The sequence below is a fragment of the Moschus berezovskii genome, chromosome 24 (genome assembly GCF_049115385.1).
Source record: "Moschus berezovskii isolate FMDL1 chromosome 24, NW_MosBer_1.0, whole genome shotgun sequence".
NCBI classification, from domain to species: Eukaryota; Metazoa; Chordata; class Mammalia; order Artiodactyla; family Moschidae; genus Moschus; species Moschus berezovskii.
The window spans coordinates 47,620,438-47,639,407 of record NC_142483.1 but is presented as its reverse complement, the minus strand read 5'-3'; the positions used below and the strand labels follow the sequence as shown (position 1 = coordinate 47,639,407).

The window sequence follows — 18,970 nt, the reverse complement described above, 5'->3', positions numbered from 1 at the left end:
CTGGCCATCATTCTGTTATCCTTTGCTGTCTTTCAGACTTTATTTCTGAAAAGATTTCAGTGGGTCATATCACAGATTTTTATTTTCAAATTAAGATAACATTTTCCTGGTAGTAATATTGATGCTGTTTGATTTTTTTTTATAGCTGATTTGATGGAGCTGGACATGGCCATGGAGCCAGACAGAAAAGCAGCGGTCAGTCACTGGCAGCAGCAGTCTTACCTGGACTCTGGAATCCATTCTGGTGCCACTACCACAGCTCCTTCTCTGAGCGGTAAAGGCAATCCTGAGGAAGAGGATGTGGATACCACCCAAGTCCTGTATGAGTGGGAACAAGGGTTTTCTCAGTCCTTCACTCAAGAACAAGTAGCTGGTAAGAATATTATTACCTTACTCAAAGTTAGAGTGCAGTTGTGAGAACTGCATAGTTACTCTTATAAAAGTTAGCATACAACAGCGTAGTAAAGAAAAGGGAGTGATTGCAGCATCAGCGTGACTGTTGGGGTTAATGCTGAGCTGTGGAGATTTGACTGGTGAATTTACCTTTTCCAGATATCGATGGACAGTATGCAATGACTCGAGCTCAGAGGGTGAGAGCTGCTATGTTCCCTGAGACGCTAGATGAGGGCATGCAGATCCCATCTACACAGTTTGATGCCGCTCATCCCACTAATGTCCAGCGTCTGGCTGAACCATCACAGATGCTGAAACATGCAGTTGTAAACTTAATTAACTATCAAGATGATGCAGAACTTGCCACGCGTGCAATCCCTGAATTGACAAAACTGCTGAATGATGAAGACCAGGTAAGTGAAGACATGACCAACTTTTTAATCTGCTTTGAAGGAAACTCCCAAGGAAGTAGTCTTCAAATCTGCCTTACATCAGTATTTGAAAACTGAAAACTAATGTTTCTTAATTCCTGTATGTTATAGGTGGTGGTTAATAAGGCTGCAGTTATGGTCCATCAGCTTTCTAAAAAGGAAGCTTCCAGACATGCCATCATGCGTTCTCCTCAGATGGTGTCTGCTATTGTTCGTACCATGCAGAACACAAATGATGTGGAAACAGCTCGCTGTACTGCTGGGACCTTGCACAATCTTTCCCACCATCGTGAGGGCTTGCTGGCCATCTTTAAATCTGGGGGCATTCCTGCCCTGGTGAAGATGCTTGGGTAAGGAAACATGGTCAGAATGCTCCAAGCTCAGGAGGAGAAGAGTGCAATCACACCATTTCTGATGAGACTTTTTTCTTCTTCCCAGTTCACCAGTGGATTCTGTATTGTTTTATGCCATTACAACTCTCCACAACCTTTTATTGCATCAGGAAGGAGCTAAAATGGCAGTGCGTTTAGCTGGTGGGCTGCAGAAAATGGTTGCCTTGCTCAACAAAACAAATGTTAAATTCTTGGCTATTACAACAGATTGTCTTCAGATTTTAGCTTACGGCAATCAAGAAAGCAAGGTAAAAGAATTATTCCGAATGTGGTTGTCATGGAGCCTTGGAGACTCCCAGTGTCATGTCCTTCTCTAGATGTTTGCACATTCATTGTAGGCCTTATGCTCTGTGTGTGTCTCAGAGAAGGGGGACATCTCTATTTAGCTGTTTGAGTTGGTGTGTACACTGTACTAGGTGATAGTGACGGAGCATGCAAACTGCTCTGAAAGCTTTCATTGTCGGGTGGAAGAGAGACACTGAAATAATAACCTAATTTATTTAGTTCAAGTTTTAGGAGGAAGTAGAAGGGCTACATGAGAGCATGTAAATGAACCAGACCCTCTTTTGAGGGTTTATGCAGATTTCTTGGAGAAAGTGATGGATGAGTTCAGCTCTTATGAATAAGAAGGGACTGACTAAGGTGAATGAAGGTTAGGGAGGGAATGGCATCTGTGACAGTTCTCCTGAGGGAGGGAGGAGCAGGTGAGGTTTGGAAATTCAAGAAATACAGAGAGGAAGAAAGGGTGTGAGATAAGACTGTTGAGATAGGGCAGGTCCTGCAGGACTTAGTGGAACATGTTAAAAGAGTAATGGGAAACCGTTCTTAGCAGAAGCATGCAGTGAAGAGATTTGTCTTTGGAAATTGGGGTGTGCAGGGAAGGAAAGGTGGGGATAGATAGTGGAGATAGATATTCTGTGCTGTCTCTTTTTGAGGTGGATATGATGAGGAAAGGCCAAGAGCCAAAGCATATATTAAGAGTCTTTATTAAGTGCCCATTCTGGTTCAGATTTCCCTGCAACAAATCAGCCATGACATAACTTTCATATCTGGGCATTACCATTCACAACAACATGGATTTTGTTTTTTTCCTTTTACTATTATCAGTGTGGGAAGAATAATACTGGGCCAGAGTTTATATACTTCTGGAATGACTGAGGTATCTGAATATGAGTGAAATTTTGTAGCAGCAGGGCTTAAATATGACTCCAGTCTGGGGGTCTAGTTAATGATGACCAGGAATACATTTACGTCACTAAGCTGCTGAAATTCTTGTATAATAAAATCAGTTGGTAATAAAGGCTTTTCTTGGGCATTTGATCAAGATTCCATGATTAACAGTATGTACACATCTTTCTAGCTGATCATCTTGGCTAGTGGTGGGCCTCAAGCTCTAGTGAATATAATGAGGACCTACACTTATGAGAAACTGCTGTGGACCACCAGCAGAGTGCTGAAGGTGCTGTCTGTCTGCTCCAGTAACAAGCCGGCTATTGTAGAAGCTGGTAAGTGTACTTGGCTCTGCTGAGTTCTCGTGCGTGCAGCACATGTAGTTCTCATTAGACTGCCTTTCTTAGGAAAAGGGTGATCAAACTGACCTTCACAGGCTGAAAGTAGATGGTCGTATTCAGTGTGAAGCCAAAGTTGCATTCAAACAAAGGATGTTTCTGCTTGACACCTTCTTTGATGCTGTTCAAGCCTAGTTCAGGCAGAGATCATATTACCAAAAACGATGGCTGATAACAGGCTTGATAACAGCTACTCCAGAAATACCTGAAATGTTTGTTTTTTCAAAAAACAAACAACACAGAGTTTTAGACTTACTTAATCAGAATTCTTGGAGTAGTGAAGTGACAGAGTCAGTAATAGGTGGAAATGCATGGGACTGGAGGCCTAGGAATCTCGATTATAAGAAGTTTCCCATTGGGGAGGGAGGTGGGAGGGGTTTCAGAATGGGGAACACATGTACACCCATGGCTGATTCATGTCAATACATGGTGAAAACCACTACAATATTGTAAAGTTAATTAGCCTCCAATTAAAATAATGAAAAAAAGTTTTCCCAGGTTATTCTGATGCTCATTTGTTTATTCTGAAAATATTCAGCCCCTGTGTTTCAAGCTGGTATGCAGTGGGCAACAAAATAGGTACGGTCCCCGTATTTATTCTTACAGGCTGGTGAAGGAGACAGAAATATGCAAAAAGATGGGGTGATTACAAATTGGAATGAGTGTTAAAGAGAAATGAAGAGCAAATAGTGCTGCAGAGTTAATGGGGCGGGAATGTCCTTCTCTGAGAGGGGGCGTTAAGTGAAGTCACAGAACGAGAAGGCTGCATCTGTGTGAGAAGTCCGTCCAGATGGCCCTGAAGGTAGGGAGGAAATCGGGGCCTTCCAGGTGCTCAAGAGGAAGTCTGTGTGACTGGAACCTAGCGAGTAGTGGGATGAAGAGCTCAGGAGGAGGGTGATGGGCCAGAGCCAGGCAGGCCTTTGTTGTGCAGGACTCTCTGGGTCCCTGGATGATGTTTATTCATGCTTTACTGCAGCTTTGGAAACATAGGTGTTGAATGCTTAGGTCAGTTTGAGATGAAGTCCAAATCCTAAAGGGTTCAGTCTTTTTCTTATAATGAGAAGCTGTTGTTGGCTACAGCATCACAGTGAGGTGTTTGGAATATTAATATTAGCATCACATGACATTTTTACCAAAGGCAAGCAGACCAGGCTGCTGGGATGTGTTATAGGCTTTTAGGAATGAAATCATTTGATATTAAAAATATGTAGCAAAGGATAAATGTTATTTAGGGAGTTGATATCTGTAAAGTGACTAAAAGGTCAGTAGGTAGCTGGAAATGTTTGCTCCTGGAATGCTAGGGAGACTGGGTGGGGATAGAGATTAGGGAGTTCTTTTCTTAGTGGATGTGGGTAAGGGCTATAAGGAAGTCATGGGGGTGCCTCAAAGCCATCTTCACCCTGGGCATTCTCAATCAGAATGTGTGTGTGTTTAAGTCTCTGCAGGCTGTTCTGAGAGGCATCTGGAATTAAAATCCACTCTCTTAGAGTTGATGGTTATAGTAGAGGGAGAGAAGGGAGACAGGAACCAAGTCGTTTTGAAGCTACTGAGCGTCAGCCTTGTGTACTCTGTTAGCAGCTGGAGCTACTATGAGGAAGGCACCAGATAGGGAGGGTCTGGTCTGAGTGGTGGCCTTCATTATAGCTGTGAAAAATGCTGTGAAGGAAAAGTACAAGGTGTCTGAGAATTACAGCAAAGTTGACCCAATCTAATTGAGGAAATAAAACAGACCTGAAAAGATAAACAAGGAGACAAGGGAACTATATCCCACTGCATTTGGGTAAAGAACTTGCCTGCCAATGCAGGAGACAGACGCAGGTTCGATTCCTGAGTGGGAAGATCCCCCAAGAAGGAAATCGCAACCTACTTCAGTATTCTTGCCTGGGGAATTCATGGATAGAGGAGCCTGAGGGGCTACAGTTTATAGGGTTGCAAAGAGTCGGACACAACTGAAGCGACTCAGCATCATAGCATTGCATGGCCGACCTAACCTAATTGAAGAAATGAAACAGATCTGAAAAGATAAACAAGGAGACAAGGGAAAGTATACCCCACTGCATTTAGAAGTGATTTCAGTGGGAGAGAGATGGTGAAGTTAAGCTAGCCAGTGTGGGGGGAATTGAGCTTCCATTTAGACTCCTCTACAGTGTAAACGTCCTTCATTAGGGTCCTAAACAATAGGGAGATTGTCCATCTTTGAAGAGCATCTTTTGCCTTTAATACAGTCCCCGAGAGTAAGCATTCTGGTGCTGCCTTTTTAGATTGTGTTCCCACCTTGTGAGTTTACATAGCTCCTTCAGGGCTTTGCTCGGATGGCATCGTCACAGTCAGGTATCCTAGTTACCCTACTTTAAATTGTAGCCCCCTCCTTTGTCTTTGTTGTTTGTACACTTAACACCATTTGACGTATAGTTTTAGCTTTCTAATAGTATATTTGTTTATTTTGTGCTTCCAACTAGGCCACAAGCTCTATGAAGGTATGACTTTTAGACTGTTTGCCTCACTGATATAGCTCCAATGCAAAACAGGGCCTGGTATTAAATATTCTTGAAGTGACTGGATGAAAGGAAATAAGCAGTAGGAGTATTACCTACAGGGAAACTGGAGATAATGAAGGCATTTCCACACATGGAAGAAACGATAGATACATAACACAAGTTGTCACTAGCTGAGGTGAACTAGAAAAGAAAGGGAAACTGAGCAGCATTCTAGAAAATGAAAGAAAAGAAAGGACTTAGATGGAGGGGATAAGCTTTGGCAAGAAAGGAGGATACCCTCTGAGACTAAAGAAGACCTTAGTACTGATAGGAATTGGGAGCTAATAGCCATCACCTTGGATGTTTTTCAATTTTTTTAGGTGGAATGCAAGCTTTAGGACTTCACCTGACAGATCCAAGTCAGCGCCTTGTTCAGAACTGCCTTTGGACTCTAAGGAATCTTTCAGATGCTGCAACTAAACAGGTACATTCAGAGTAAATTGGTGCCTTACTGGTAAGTGTCAAGCTGAGTATGTCCTGAGTGTCCGTTTTCATCTCCACAGGAAGGGATGGAAGGTCTTCTTGGGACTCTTGTTCAGCTTCTGGGCTCAGATGATATCAATGTGGTCACCTGTGCAGCTGGAATTCTTTCTAATCTCACTTGCAATAATTATAAGAATAAGATGATGGTGTGCCAGGTTGGTGGCATAGAGGCTCTGGTGCGCACGGTCCTCCGTGCTGGGGACAGGGAAGACATCACTGAGCCTGCCATCTGTGCCCTTCGTCATCTGACCAGCCGACACCAGGAAGCTGAGATGGCCCAGAACGCTGTTCGCCTTCACTATGGACTACCTGTGGTGGTTAAACTCCTACATCCACCATCCCACTGGCCTCTGATCAAGGTAAATTGTCAAAGTTGAAGGTTGCAGAATTGAAAACAGACTACTTCTATTACTAGCAGGCTGTCTCGGCACTGGGGACTGACTGATAAGGAGTTGTAAATAGGAAATGTGGCTGGCATTAGGGTAGGGGTTTGAAGTGTTTGTGTAGTCAGTTTTACTTCCAGGTGATAGTGATTTAGTGTGGTAGGCATTTTAGACTAAGAACATGATTTTGTTGTATGCCAGTTCTTTACTCTTTCTTTTTATCTGCAGGCTACTGTTGGATTGATTCGAAATCTTGCCCTTTGTCCAGCAAATCATGCACCTTTGCGTGAGCAGGGTGCCATTCCACGACTAGTTCAGTTGCTGGTTCGTGCACATCAGGATACCCAGCGTCGTACGTCTATGGGTGGAACCCAGCAGCAGTTTGTGGTAGGTAAATCTTAGTAGTGACCCCTGGCCTCTTAAAAGGAATGCATAAATCCATAGGCTCCTGAACTACTTCAGTCATTGGCTTCCTCCATTCTCCAGCTTCCTGAAGGGCTGCTTGCTATTGGCTTAAAGAACCACCATGTCTCTGTGGCTGCGGAGAATGAAAGGGGTAATGTGGCCCCTGGTGATAGCTCCCTTGACATGTCCTTCACATCGCTGCTTCCTCAATCTTGCAGAGGGAGTGTGGGGTGTGAGTTACTGCTATGGGGGTCTCATCTTGTTCATACAGAAGGTTCACTTCTGTCCAAAATAGCAGAGGCATTAATTTGAATCCAAGTCTGTCTGATTTCAGAGCCTGTTATCCCCCACTGCAGTTCTACCTATAAACATATTGTTAAACATTTATTTTTAATGGGAGGGTAATTTCTGTACAGTGTTGTGATTTCTGCTTTCCAGTAGCATGAGTCAGCTGTGAGTATCCCTGTATCCCCTCTGTCTTGAGCCCCCTCCCCCCGCCAGGCTGAGCCCCCTGTGGTATTCAGGCGTCTTCCCACTGGTTAGCTGTTTTACATGTGGCAGCGTATGTACGTCAGTGCTGCTTTCTCAGTTCATCCCACCTTCTCCTTCCTGTGACGTCCACCAGTTCTTCTCTGCCTCTGTTCGTGCCCTGCAGATGCGTTTATCAGTACCACTTTTCTAGATTCTATATATATGCATTAGTATACAATGTTTTCTCTTTCTTACTTTCACTCTGTATGACAGACTCTAGGTTCATCCACCTCACTACAACTGATTCAGTTTCATTCCCTTTTAAGGCTAATATTTCACCGTATATGTCTACCACAGCTGTTTTATCCGTTCATCTATTAATGGACATCTAGGTTGGTTGCTTGCATGTCCTGGCTGTTGTAAATAGTGCTGCTATGAACATTGGGATACAAGTGTCCTTTTGAATTACGGTTTTTTCAGGGTATATGCCCAGTAGTGGGATTGCTAGGTCATACGGTAGTAATATTCATATTTTTAAAAGGAATCTCCATACTGTTCTCCACAATGGTTGTATCAATTTATATTTCCACAAACCGTGTAGGAAGGTTCCCTTTTCTCCATATCCTCTCCAGCATTTATTGTTTATAGATACCTATAAATATTTAACACATCTTTTATTGTCTCTTCCAAGAGTGGTTTAAACTATTTCCATGGACTTAAAAAATATCAACAAGAATAAGTGGTAGTATTTCTGGGATCTTTACTTGTAATCTTAGCCTGAAATTTTTGTTTTTAATAGTCTGAAACTTTGATGTCAAGTTTTCAGTCTTAAAACTAGCTTCATTTTTAAGATACTTACAATTCCCCAGCATGTGTTTTAAGACTCACAGTCTCTTACTTAGTCAGGTTAGAGGACAAGACTTTACAGAGCAGATCCTGAGACGTTGCTAGTTGCGACTGCATGCACTCATAGGGTGCTTGGGCTCTCTCCACTCGGTACTTTGGATATCGGCCGGTCTTCACGAGGTGGCTTAATAGAATGCAAAGGGTACCTTTTAAATCTCTTCTCTGGGAAGAAAGGAGTTTTTGTGTCTTAATAAAAGTAAAGTTGGATATAAAAGTGAAAATTAGCAGTAGCAAAATTACAACCCTTTTTAAAACTCAGAAAGAGGGAAAGCAGACTGTAGTTATGTTTTGCAGAAGCTAAGTTCCTTATCCCACGTAGTCTATCAGTTGAACAGTCTTGGAGGAGGTGAGTGGATGTTCTCCTGCCAACTCAGTGGACTTTAAGCAGTAGGTGGCAGAACTTTGCTAAATTCCCACCAAATACACACAGGTGCACAAAGATCAAGGGAGCCCCTGAGGGAACACTGGCACGGTGTTTGCACACTACATTCCCATCTTGGTGTCTCCTTTCTTCCCTGTACCCAGAGTGCTGGGTGCCTTGTTGGTAAGACAGTGATCTTTGGGAGTCAGAGGTACACTGAAGCTGTGCTTTGCTCTGCACAGTTTTGCAGGTGCCGCTTGGAATTAGTGCTGACAAGAGGCCACTTTCACAGTGACAGTTAGTGGGTCCATCTTCATTCCTCAACTTACTTGCACATTCTGGGCAACTTTGGATTTATAATGTAAATAACTAGCGATTACTACTCAGAACAGAAAGCCTTTCAAGCATATAAACTTTAGAGAGCACAGTCCCCTATTTATTAACCATGTTTCTTTTGTAGGAGGGAGTCCGCATGGAAGAAATAGTTGAAGGTTGTACTGGAGCCCTTCACATCCTAGCTCGGGATGTTCACAACCGAATCGTTATCAGAGGACTAAATACCATTCCATTGTTTGTGCAGGTATGTTAGTTTTAAGTGAGGTGTTCTAGATTCTGTGTGTCAGTAAAATTTCTGGATTTTAAAGATAGGTAAAGTATTAGGAAATTAGGGACCAAAATAGGGGCACCAGCATCTAATATTTCATCTGCTATCACCATTTATAAAATGGCTGTACTGCTCATGCTCTTTGTCAAGTACAAAACATAGAAAATGTGTCATGTCCTTTTGAATGCTGCTACTGCTGCTGCTGCTGCTAAGTCACTTCAGTCGTGTCCGACTCTGTGTGACCCCATAGACGGAAGCCCACCAGGCTCCCCCGTCCCTGGGATTCTCCAGGCAAGAACACTGGAGTGGGTTGCCATTTCCTTCTCCATGTGTGAAAGTGAAAAGTGAAAGTGAAGTCGCTCAGTCGTGTCCGACCCTTAGCGACCCCACGGACTGCAGCCTACCAGGCTCCTCCATCCATGGGATTTTCTAGGCACTAGTACTGGAGTGGCTTGCCATTGCCTTCTCCGTTTTAGTTGAATACATTTATGAAAATGCCCTTCATAGGAGAGACACTGGGACTAAAACCTCAGGAGGAGGAGGTTTTCTGCTCTACTCTCAGCTGTGGTCGGTTTAGAAGGGATGAAGCTGGTCTGGGCTGCCGCAGCACAGACCTCTAGTCACCTCTGGGTTTTCCAGATGTTAGTTTGACTACTCCTCTGGAGAAGAGGTTTGTAGCTAAAAATGCTCCAGAAAACCATTGCTGCCAAGCATCAAACACTCAAGAACATAAACTTAAGAGTGTATGATTTAATGCAGGCTTCCTATTTAATACAAGTGGTACAGATATCACTTACACTGTGAACTGGAACTGTTTATACCACAGTGGGGTGCTTGCCATGTTTTAACTTTGGATTTGATTAGGTTTCATGTGTGTTTTCTCCTCAGCTGCTTTATTCTCCTATTGAAAATATCCAAAGAGTAGCTGCAGGGGTCCTCTGTGAACTTGCTCAGGACAAGGAAGCTGCAGAAGCTATTGAAGCCGAGGGAGCCACAGCTCCTCTGACAGAATTACTTCATTCTAGGAATGAGGGTGTGGGTAAGTAGGAAAGGAATCAGAGCCTTTAGCTTGTTGTACAGTGAGGCCTCAGCTTTTCCTCAAGGACCTTTTTTCCTTCCTCTCCCAGCAACATACGCAGCTGCTGTTTTGTTCCGAATGTCTGAGGACAAGCCACAGGATTATAAGAAGCGGCTTTCGGTTGAGCTGACCAGTTCTCTCTTCAGAACAGAGCCAATGGCTTGGAATGAGGTAGGCAGTGTGAGCACGTTTATTTGATGGTTCGCTAGAGCACCCAGGCAGTTTGTGGTTTCCTCTCAAACGACCCGTTGCACGTTCATTTGCATTGACTATGTCCTTGGCTTGAATATTCATTCTTTACACTATCTTAGCAACTGCTGTAAGGAATAACCACAACTTTATACAGCCTGTTCAGAACAAACAAGTTAGTTTGTAAGGGAGACAGATGAAAAAGTTAACAGATTAAAAAACTTTTCAAAAGCTTGTTAGCAAAGGGGCAGTCGATTAAACGCTGTTAGTTGGAGGTCAGTTTATCAGTACTTTTAAAAATACTGTTTTTCACCTACATTTCTACTTGAATTTCTATTAGTTTGTTCAGTATTTGTCCTTGAAACAAATTGAAACAGTTGAACCACCCTGAAAGTTGATGCAGTTATTGTACTTAATCATAAGGTGGATTATAAAGAGAGCGGGAAAAAGAAGCAAACTGCTGAACAGTAATATCAGTAATATATTAATTGGATGTTTAATAGATAATTTCAACCGTTACAACTTGAGCTGTGAACATCCTCACCCAGCCTTTTCTCCAGACCTGTTCCACACAGTTAATGGCAACTTAGTTCTTCTAGCTGTGCAGGCTCTAGGGATCTTTTCATAACACATCTTGTGAGCAACTGCTATTGGGGGTAGAAACAAATATTTCTAGCACCTAATTAGTACTTGGTAACACGCAGAAAGACTAAATTGAAAAGTATTTCTGTGATTGTGTATATCTGTATTTTGAAGTAATTCTGCACTTTGTAAGTAGTTCTACAATGTTTGAGTCCTTAACTCCTTTTGTAATCTGAAAATAAGTATGTTTTCAAAGGGTACTCAGAGTACCCTTTGAGTTGAGAATTTCCATTTTGCCTCCTTGCCTATACCTGCTCATCTAGACGGCTGATCTTGGACTTGATATCGGTGCCCAGGGAGAGCCTCTTGGATACCGCCAAGACGGTATGTGTGTCCTATTTCTTGATTGTCTCCAGATCAAGCTAAAGGTCCAGAGCTTTGTCAGAAGAGCAGTTTTGCTCGTCTTGGGAGGACCTGTGGCAGGAAAGTAGTGGTAGCAATTAAAGGCAGCTCTTAAATTCTAGAGTCAGCAGTAATATCTTTATTGATGCACAGGGAATTCTGAGCCACACATCAAGCAAGCAGTAGGATCATGCCAATGAATGTGTGTCACTGCTGCCAGACTCCTGCAGTACAGTGTGTTACAAGTTGCCTGGCTTTCTATTCAATTTTTTGTTCAGAGAACCCTTATATTATACCTGTGTCTACAATTCTAGACTCCAATCTGGGATGCGTATTTACATAGCTTTCCAGAAAACTCTGAAAATCTAACTAATTCAAATTTGGGTGGTGGACATAAAGTTACAATATTACCTGGTTTTTCGTAGTTAATAAACACTTAAAGCTCATAAGCTCCTTACCTTGACAGGTATATAAATGTTAAGCCTTTGGATAAAAATATAACAAAGGTTTCATAGGAAACTGGCACGTTTTCTTAGTACTTCTATGGGTATCACCTAGACTTTATAACAAATACATAGCTGTTGCCAAACCTCCTTGTTATATTGCCTTGCCTCACACACACTAGATGCTGTTGCTACTGCTCAGCAACTGGTCTCTGCCCAGGAAAAGGCCAGACGTCCAGGACTAGAACTGCTGGTCTGCCTTTGGTGGAAACAGACCGTGTAGCTTCATGTGTGGCCTGACACTGGGTAATTACTCAGCTCAAGAAAGCAAGAAGGTGAAGAGGTTAGAAGGAATGCTTTCTGACATGTTTGCTATCCTGGGATCCCCCTAACTCTTGTGTTCACATCATGTCTTCTCTTTTCTCTCTCCCGAACTCCCAGATCCCAGCTATCGTTCTTTTCACTCCGGTGGGTACGGGCAGGACGCCTTGGGGATGGACCCCATGATGGAGCATGAGATGGGCGGCCACCACCCTGGTGCTGACTATCCAGTTGATGGGCTGCCAGATCTGGGGCATGCCCAGGACCTCATGGATGGGCTGCCCCCTGGTGACAGCAATCAGCTGGCCTGGTTTGATACTGACCTGTAAATCATCCTTTAGGTAAGAAGTTAAACAAGCCAGTTTGGGTAAAATACTTTTACTCTGCCTACAGAACTTCAGAAAGACTTGGTTGGTAGGGTGGGAGTGCTTTAGGCCTATTTGTAAATCTGCCACAAGAAAAGATACGTACTTTGAAAGATGTCTTGGAACATTTGAATGTTCTCAGATTTCTGGTTGTTAGGTGGTCATGTGTGGAAGTTATTAACTTTAATGTTTTTTGCCACAGCTTTTGCAACTTAATACTCAGATGAGTAACATTTGCTGTTTTAAACATTAATAGCAGCCTTTCTCTCTTTATACAGCTGTATTGTCTGAACTTGCATTGTGATTGGCCTGTAGAGTTGCTGAGAGGGCTCGAGGGGTGGGCTGGTATCTCAGAAAGTGCCTGACACACTAACCAAGCTGAGTTTCCTATGGGAACAATTGAAGTAAACTTTTTGTTCTGGTCCTTTTTGGTCGAGGAGTTACAATACAAATGGATTTTGGGAGTGACTCAAGAAGTGAAGAATGCACAAGAATGGATCACAAGATGGAATTTATCAAACTCTAGCCTTGCTTGTTAAATTTTTTTTTTTTTTAATATCTGTAATGGTACTGACTTTGCTTGCTTTGAAGTAGCTTTTTTTTTTTTTTTTTTGCAGTAACTGTTAGTTTTTTAAGTCTCTCGTAGTGTTAAGTTATAGTGAATACTGCTACAGCAATTTCTAATTTTTAAGAATCGAGTAATGGTGTAGAAACACTAATTCATAATCACTCTAATTGTAATCTGATAAAGTGTAACATTGTGTAGCCTTTTTGTATAAAATAGACAAATAGAAATGGTCCAATTAGTTTCCTTTTTAATATGCTTAAAATAAGCAGGTGGATCTATTTCACGTTTTTGATCAAAAACTTTATTTGGGATATGTATGGGTAGGTAAGTCAGTAAGAGGTGTTATTTGGAACCTTGTTTTGGACAGTTTACCAGTTGCCTTTTATCCCAAAGTTGTTGTAACCTGCTGTGATAAAATGCTTCAAGAGAAAATGCGGTTATAAAATGGTTCAGAATTAAACTTTTAATTCATTCGATTGTGTCACCTTTTTTTCCTTGTCACTAAGTGGTCTGTGAGGGTAATAAGTTTTCCTCAGGATGTAGTTGAACTGAGTAAACAGTGAAATAATTTAAGTTGGAATGATGGAAGAATCTTACTGCTAATAGATGGAATTGTTTTGTCAAGTTTCTTTACACTTGGTCCTGGGTTAAATTGCACCAAAATGTTTTAGCTTTGCACATTTAGCTGTGTAGGAAGAGAGTGTCCACCATCTCTAACTGAAGGACTCTGGGCTTACAGCCTGTAGCCAAGACTCCATCAGCCTGACTGCAGGTATGTATATGATTCTGAGTGACCAGAGGCCTCATGGTTCAAAGGCATCTAGTTCTTTGGTGACATAGAACACAGTGTGTTAGTCTGTCAGTTGTGTCTGACTCTTTGTAACCCTGTGGACTCTAGCCCACCAGGCTCCTCTGTCCATGGGGTTCTGAACTCCAAATAAGCATCCCACCCCCAACCCCAAACTCCATCACATGGTCTCATTCCTTTAAGGTAATAATGAAGAATTACCCACCTGGATTTGGACTTCAAGCACCTTACAGAAGTGTGACTCATTTTGGAGCGGGGAATTCCTTCAACTCCACTTTGAACTGATAATTAAGATGGTTTACCTGTCGATGTTTATCTGAACATAATCAGAGCGAACTATAATGGGCCTTCTTCCATTGCTCTCTGCCAGGTGAGCCTGTCATCCTGGTGGTAGGTCTGACAAGTTTTTAGTTCATCCCTGAGGGCAAAGTCAGTATACCTGTTAGAACTTGTGTTTTGGGGCTTTAAAAAGCGTGAAAGTGTTTGTACTGAGACAGAGCTGTTTCTGATTGACTGTGTATTTAAACATGTACTTAGTTCCTTGTTGGATGAGGACCCTGTATAAAAGCTTTATAAATTCTTCCCTATGGTCTAACTGGGATGAGAGGGAAAACATTCGTGTATTTGGTGAAGGGGCAGTTCTGCTTCCAGTGCCTGACACACAGAACGAAGCACTGCACAAACTGTTAGTAGGTCAGAGTGAAGATCTTTACAGTGAGTTCAGCTTTTAACAAAGAACCACACAGGGTGTTTTATTTAAAGAACTTTTTAAAACCAGAAACTATTTCAGAGCTTTGCCTAAAATCATTATAGTTTTGAAGTTCCAGGTAAAAACTTAATATGAAGGTTAATCTGATTCAGCAAAGTAGCTCTGCAGTGTCCTGAAAAGGACAAAGGGACAAGCACAGCCAAGACACTTGTGAAAAATGAGAGAAGAGGACTTGTTCTATAAGCTGTTAAGGCATGACTATAAAACTTGAGGTAAAGCTGGAGGGAGTTAACACATTATTGACCGGAGATGCATCAACACATTTTTAGAGAGGGATAGAATTAACATCACTGTCAGAAACTGTTAGAGCATATAACTTAAGATTGTCGTTATTCACATTTTGTTCCGTTAGCTTTTTGTTCCAAGTTTGTGTGTATTATAAATGTAAAAGTTTCAAAATTCTGAGCAATATATATACTAGTATCTCAGAAGATGATAGTTCTTCAGAATATAGTTCTGATTCAGTCAGTGTGAATATTATACCAACAAAAAACCTTAGTGACTGGTTCTGATACAGAAAGAAGAAAGAAGACTGACGCTTCTGGAGAATGCTCCTTTACTTCTGCAGAAAAATGGTTTGAAGACAACGTTTCACAAGTCAGACGACTAAAGATGTGTCAGGTGTAACTACTGAATGTAATAACCTACAAAATGTTAGTGAAACAATTTTTAGCCAGTCAAAAGAAAAATTGCCAGCCATGGGTGTTAGTTTCTGAGAAACTCACGTGGTCAGTGACGAGTTAACACTGTTATTCGCACGTGAATACAAGTGTCCACTAGGGACAGAGTAAGATGAAGCCAGCAGACACTGAAAGGCAGCAGTGGAGGCCGGTGTGAGAAAGAGGGACTTCTCAGTGAAGTGCGGGGCAGGCAGGCAGCCATTCGGATAAAGGTGATGCAGGGAAAATCCATAACCAGCAAAGTATAAAAGCCCACACCAGACGCCCATGTGTGTAGTGACTGCAAGAGAACATACAACGCAGTCAAATACAACCTTAACACAACAGTATGGGTATATCTCAGATTGATACTGAGCAAAAAAAAAAAGTCACCACGGCATGCTGTAGGACTGTATAGGTGCAAAAAATAATGACCAAAAAAGATCAGAATAGTGATTTACTACCTGGAGACGGGGGTGCATAGGATGTTTGATCCCACTGCAGTGACCACCACTGAGCTGAAAAAGCTTTTTCCATGTTGGAGGAGATGTTTGAGACCTGAGGCTTTGATCTGGTTATTTGAATCCTTGATAGTGAAAGATCTTGAGGTAAATATGCTCTTTCATTTTTGTCTTGACTAGTGTAATAAAAACAGATCTACCCCGTGCTGTATAGTTTATAAGCCAGCAGAAAGCTGAGCTGCTCCACTGCAGGTGTTTTGTTCCAGTAGGTGAGACCCTAACCGCCTCGCCTGAGTGAACACCTGGCACATGCGATTGGAAAATGATGGCGGCAGGGGTGCGGGGCGCTAGAAAGGAAGTGTTTGCTTTTTCTTAGCATCAGATTATGTGCGGTGTCCATGCCACCTCCCCATCTGGTGAGGAAGCTGGAGGGGTGACAGGCCTCCTCTGCCACCTCAGCATCACTCCTAGAGGTGGAGGTCGGGTGAAAAAGGCCAGCCTTCTTCCAGGTCACGTCAAGACCCTGACTCTGCCCAGGTCCTGATTCTGGGCCGAGGCTGCCACTCCCCTCCCTCTGCTTATCCAAGCTTGAGGCTGTTGGGGCCAAAGCCACCTCACGGTTGGTGAGTCTTGTCCCCCAGCTCCAGAGCTTTCCCCAGGGACCAAGCCTCCCCCTTCCCTCCAGTTCCTTCCTGAGGTTCCTATCTCACTCAGCCTAAGTCCCCTGTATCAGAGAGGCTGACTTCTGTGTAGTTTTCTGTGGTTTGATTAAGGAGAAAACGGCATTTTGCTTCAAGTGGGGGCAGGAGAGACCCAGACCTTTGACAAGAGCCTTTGCCACCAGAGCCCCCACTTTCTGACCTGTGCCACAGGGCTGACACCTGCCCTGCAATCCCAGAACTGACCTGAGAACCTCATGAGGTGACGTGGCAACCCCACAGTAACACGGGAGACACGAACAGCTAGACAAGAACCGTGAGAGAAGTAAACCCCACTGCTGCTGTGCAGCTGCCAGATTCCGCCCAGGAGAGCTCGCAGGCTAGAGTCAGCCCAGACAGAGCTTCCCAGAGGGCCAGCTCACCGGGTACACTCGGGCTGTGAGTTGAGGTGAGGTCTCTCAGCTCGGGCCTGCTGTTAGTGGAGAGAAGGCAGCCTGGTGTGGCCTCACAAGGCCTCTCCACGCATGTCCTGCTTCTGCTGCCTTTGCAGATGCCTCTCCTCCCTCGGGGGCTCAGCCAGTAGACTGTAGTCAGTTAACAAACAGCCGAAGCTCTGAGGTGATAGGGAGGACCAGTAGGTACCTGGGATGTTGCCAGAACCCTGATGGGTGGCCGGCAGCCAGCTCTTCTCAGAGCCTGGGAAGCCACAAAGGGGTGTGGGCCTCCCACGCAGGGCAGGAAGGGTTACTGCCCTCAACATCCTCCTCGTCCACCCAGACAGTTCACGTTCCCTGCCTCAGCTCAGCAGGATTGGGGCTCCTCCTTTCCATAAGGTGCCCTTGTGAGAAGGACAAAGGCTCCCCTAACTCTAGGAGGACAGGAGAGCCTCACACCAGGGTGCAAAATGTGGCATGGGCTCGCTTCAGCACCTGACGCCCTGGGTTGAGCACCCTTGGTGGACAGAAGCCCTGCTAGGGACTGTCTTCTCCCCACCCCGTGCCTATTCTGATATGCCTTTCCTCAAAGCAGCAGGGCTGGGGACTTGCAGCCGTGCATGGTCCACTTAGCATGGTTTTGGAATGTTAAAGCTTTCCTGTTTCACCTTAAGCAGCAAAGACTCCCTGCTCAATGCAGAAGCGTAAAGAAGATTCCATCGCTCTGAAATACCTTGTGGGAGGACTCGGCCCAGAACTCCAGGGTGGTTCCCTCGAGATGTTAGTGAAAGGAGAGAACAGATTGCCTGGGCAAACAGAACTGTGCCTGTTGCCTGCACCAGAGGGGCAAAGCAACAGGAGCTGAAGGCCAGGCCTCCATCGACTCCCTCACCCTTGGAGCACAGGCACATCCAGGCAGGCCAGGGCCACCGGGGCACACAGCCGGGTGATGGGCATGCTGCCCAGCAGGACTTCCTGTGGGGCCTCCTCACGTGGGCAGTCGGGAGGCTGGAGCAAAAGAAGCTGCCTGCTCCAGGGTGCAGGTCCCCCTTACACCCCAGCGACTCACAGCTCAGCTCTGGACATCCCACTGGTGGACAAACAGGCTCTGGAGTCCGAGTCCTAAGTTCGACCTGACAGCGGGGCCTTGGGCAAGTGGACTGGCTCTGAGCTTCGGTTTCCTCTGCTATGAGATGGAGATAAGGTGGTGTGCTTGGCAGGTGGTGGGTTTAAATAAGGTAAGTTGCATTCATGCCTTTGTGGAGGAGGGCACAGAGCAGCTGTTCACTGCAAAGCTGGCACACCACCCATATCACAGCAGCAGGTGAGGCTGTTGGTGACAGTGTGACCAGCTTCCTGTGACATAGTAGATGGGGCCTCTAATGTGCCCAAGGGGGCTTCCCTGGTGGCTCTGATGGTAAAGAATCCTCCTGCAATGCAGGAGACCTGGGTTCGATCCCTGGGTCTCAAAGATCCCTTGGAGAAGAGAATGGCTACCCACTCCAGTATTGCCTGAGAATTTCATGCCCGTGTAGCTTCCTACTCCTGCCTGCCCTGCCCATCCTGCCTGCATAGGGGCTGTGGCCGGGGACAGAAGCCCGTCAGGGGACGGGGCTCCTCTGAAAAGTCCGGAACACTGCCGCTGCTGATCTAGTCTAGCCCTTTCATTGAGAGGAGGCCAAGGAATACTCTCAACTTGCTCACCTGGTTCCAGCCACCCAGGATCCTCACCACCCCACCCCCTCAATGCCGCAGTCCCAGCACCTTTCGCAGTGTCGGGGGCGTTAAGGGTATATGCATGAGGAAGAAGCTGGAAAGGTTTGAGGCCGTGAGGTGGTGGTCACTAGTGGTAGGTGGGGGGAGGAGTCTACCTTGATGCCTTCATCCCACCTGGGTGAGCAGACAGACCTGCAAGGAAGCCAGCATTCCTTGAGCATTCTGCATTCCTTTAGGCAAAGTTTTAACTACCTGCTCCTGTGAGTGGAGTCTTGCCCATATCTCCCCAGGATTCTTAGAATCAGTTCATTCCTGAAATGAAAAGCCAGGCAGGTAAAAACAAGCTTCCAAAGGCTTGCTCTAGATCTGTAGCTGGAACAGCATTCCTATATCGTCCCACCTGGTAAGTCTTTGGAGGAGACATAGGCTGGGAGATGCCCACAGCTTCCCTCCACCTTGATAAGCAGAGGCCTACCTGGCCCACACATGGGGAGAGCATTCTGAGAACATCTAGCAAACCTGGGGTTCCCAGATGCATCCAACAGGCACTGAGAAGGCTCGTTCTGGGTGCGTTTTCTAGGG

The 18,970-nt window shown here is 44.5% G+C and overlaps 1 protein-coding gene across 7 annotated transcripts in view; it reads left to right on the top strand.

The window, feature by feature from the left end:
• CTNNB1 (catenin beta 1) overlaps window positions 1–14,270 on the top strand; it is a 50,218-nt gene extending 35,948 nt beyond the window's left edge. For 4 of the 7 annotated variants that reach the window (XM_088831697.1, XM_055414566.2, XM_055414565.2 and 1 more), the window contains 13 exons: window positions 146–373; window positions 553–806; window positions 936–1,174; window positions 1,263–1,464; window positions 2,577–2,721; window positions 5,642–5,745; window positions 5,825–6,163; window positions 6,416–6,574; window positions 8,791–8,910; window positions 9,823–9,973; window positions 10,062–10,183; window positions 11,107–11,167; window positions 12,070–13,356. In XM_088831697.1, coding sequence (XP_088687823.1) covers window positions 146–373; window positions 553–806; window positions 936–1,174; window positions 1,263–1,464; window positions 2,577–2,721; window positions 5,642–5,745; window positions 5,825–6,163; window positions 6,416–6,574; window positions 8,791–8,910; window positions 9,823–9,973; window positions 10,062–10,183; window positions 11,107–11,167; window positions 12,070–12,278 — 2,333 coding nt within the window. In that variant the 3' untranslated portion in view covers window positions 12,279–13,356. Of the gene's footprint in view, window positions 1–145; window positions 374–552; window positions 807–935; window positions 1,175–1,262; window positions 1,465–2,576; window positions 2,722–5,641; window positions 5,746–5,824; window positions 6,164–6,415; window positions 6,575–8,790; window positions 8,911–9,822; window positions 9,974–10,061; window positions 10,184–11,106; window positions 11,168–12,069; window positions 13,357–13,873 lie in introns of those variants that run through there. The other 3 variants (XM_055414567.2, XM_055414561.2, XM_055414562.2) reach the window with 3 other exon arrangements.
• The last annotated feature ends 4,700 nt before the right edge of the window (window positions 14,271–18,970 follow it).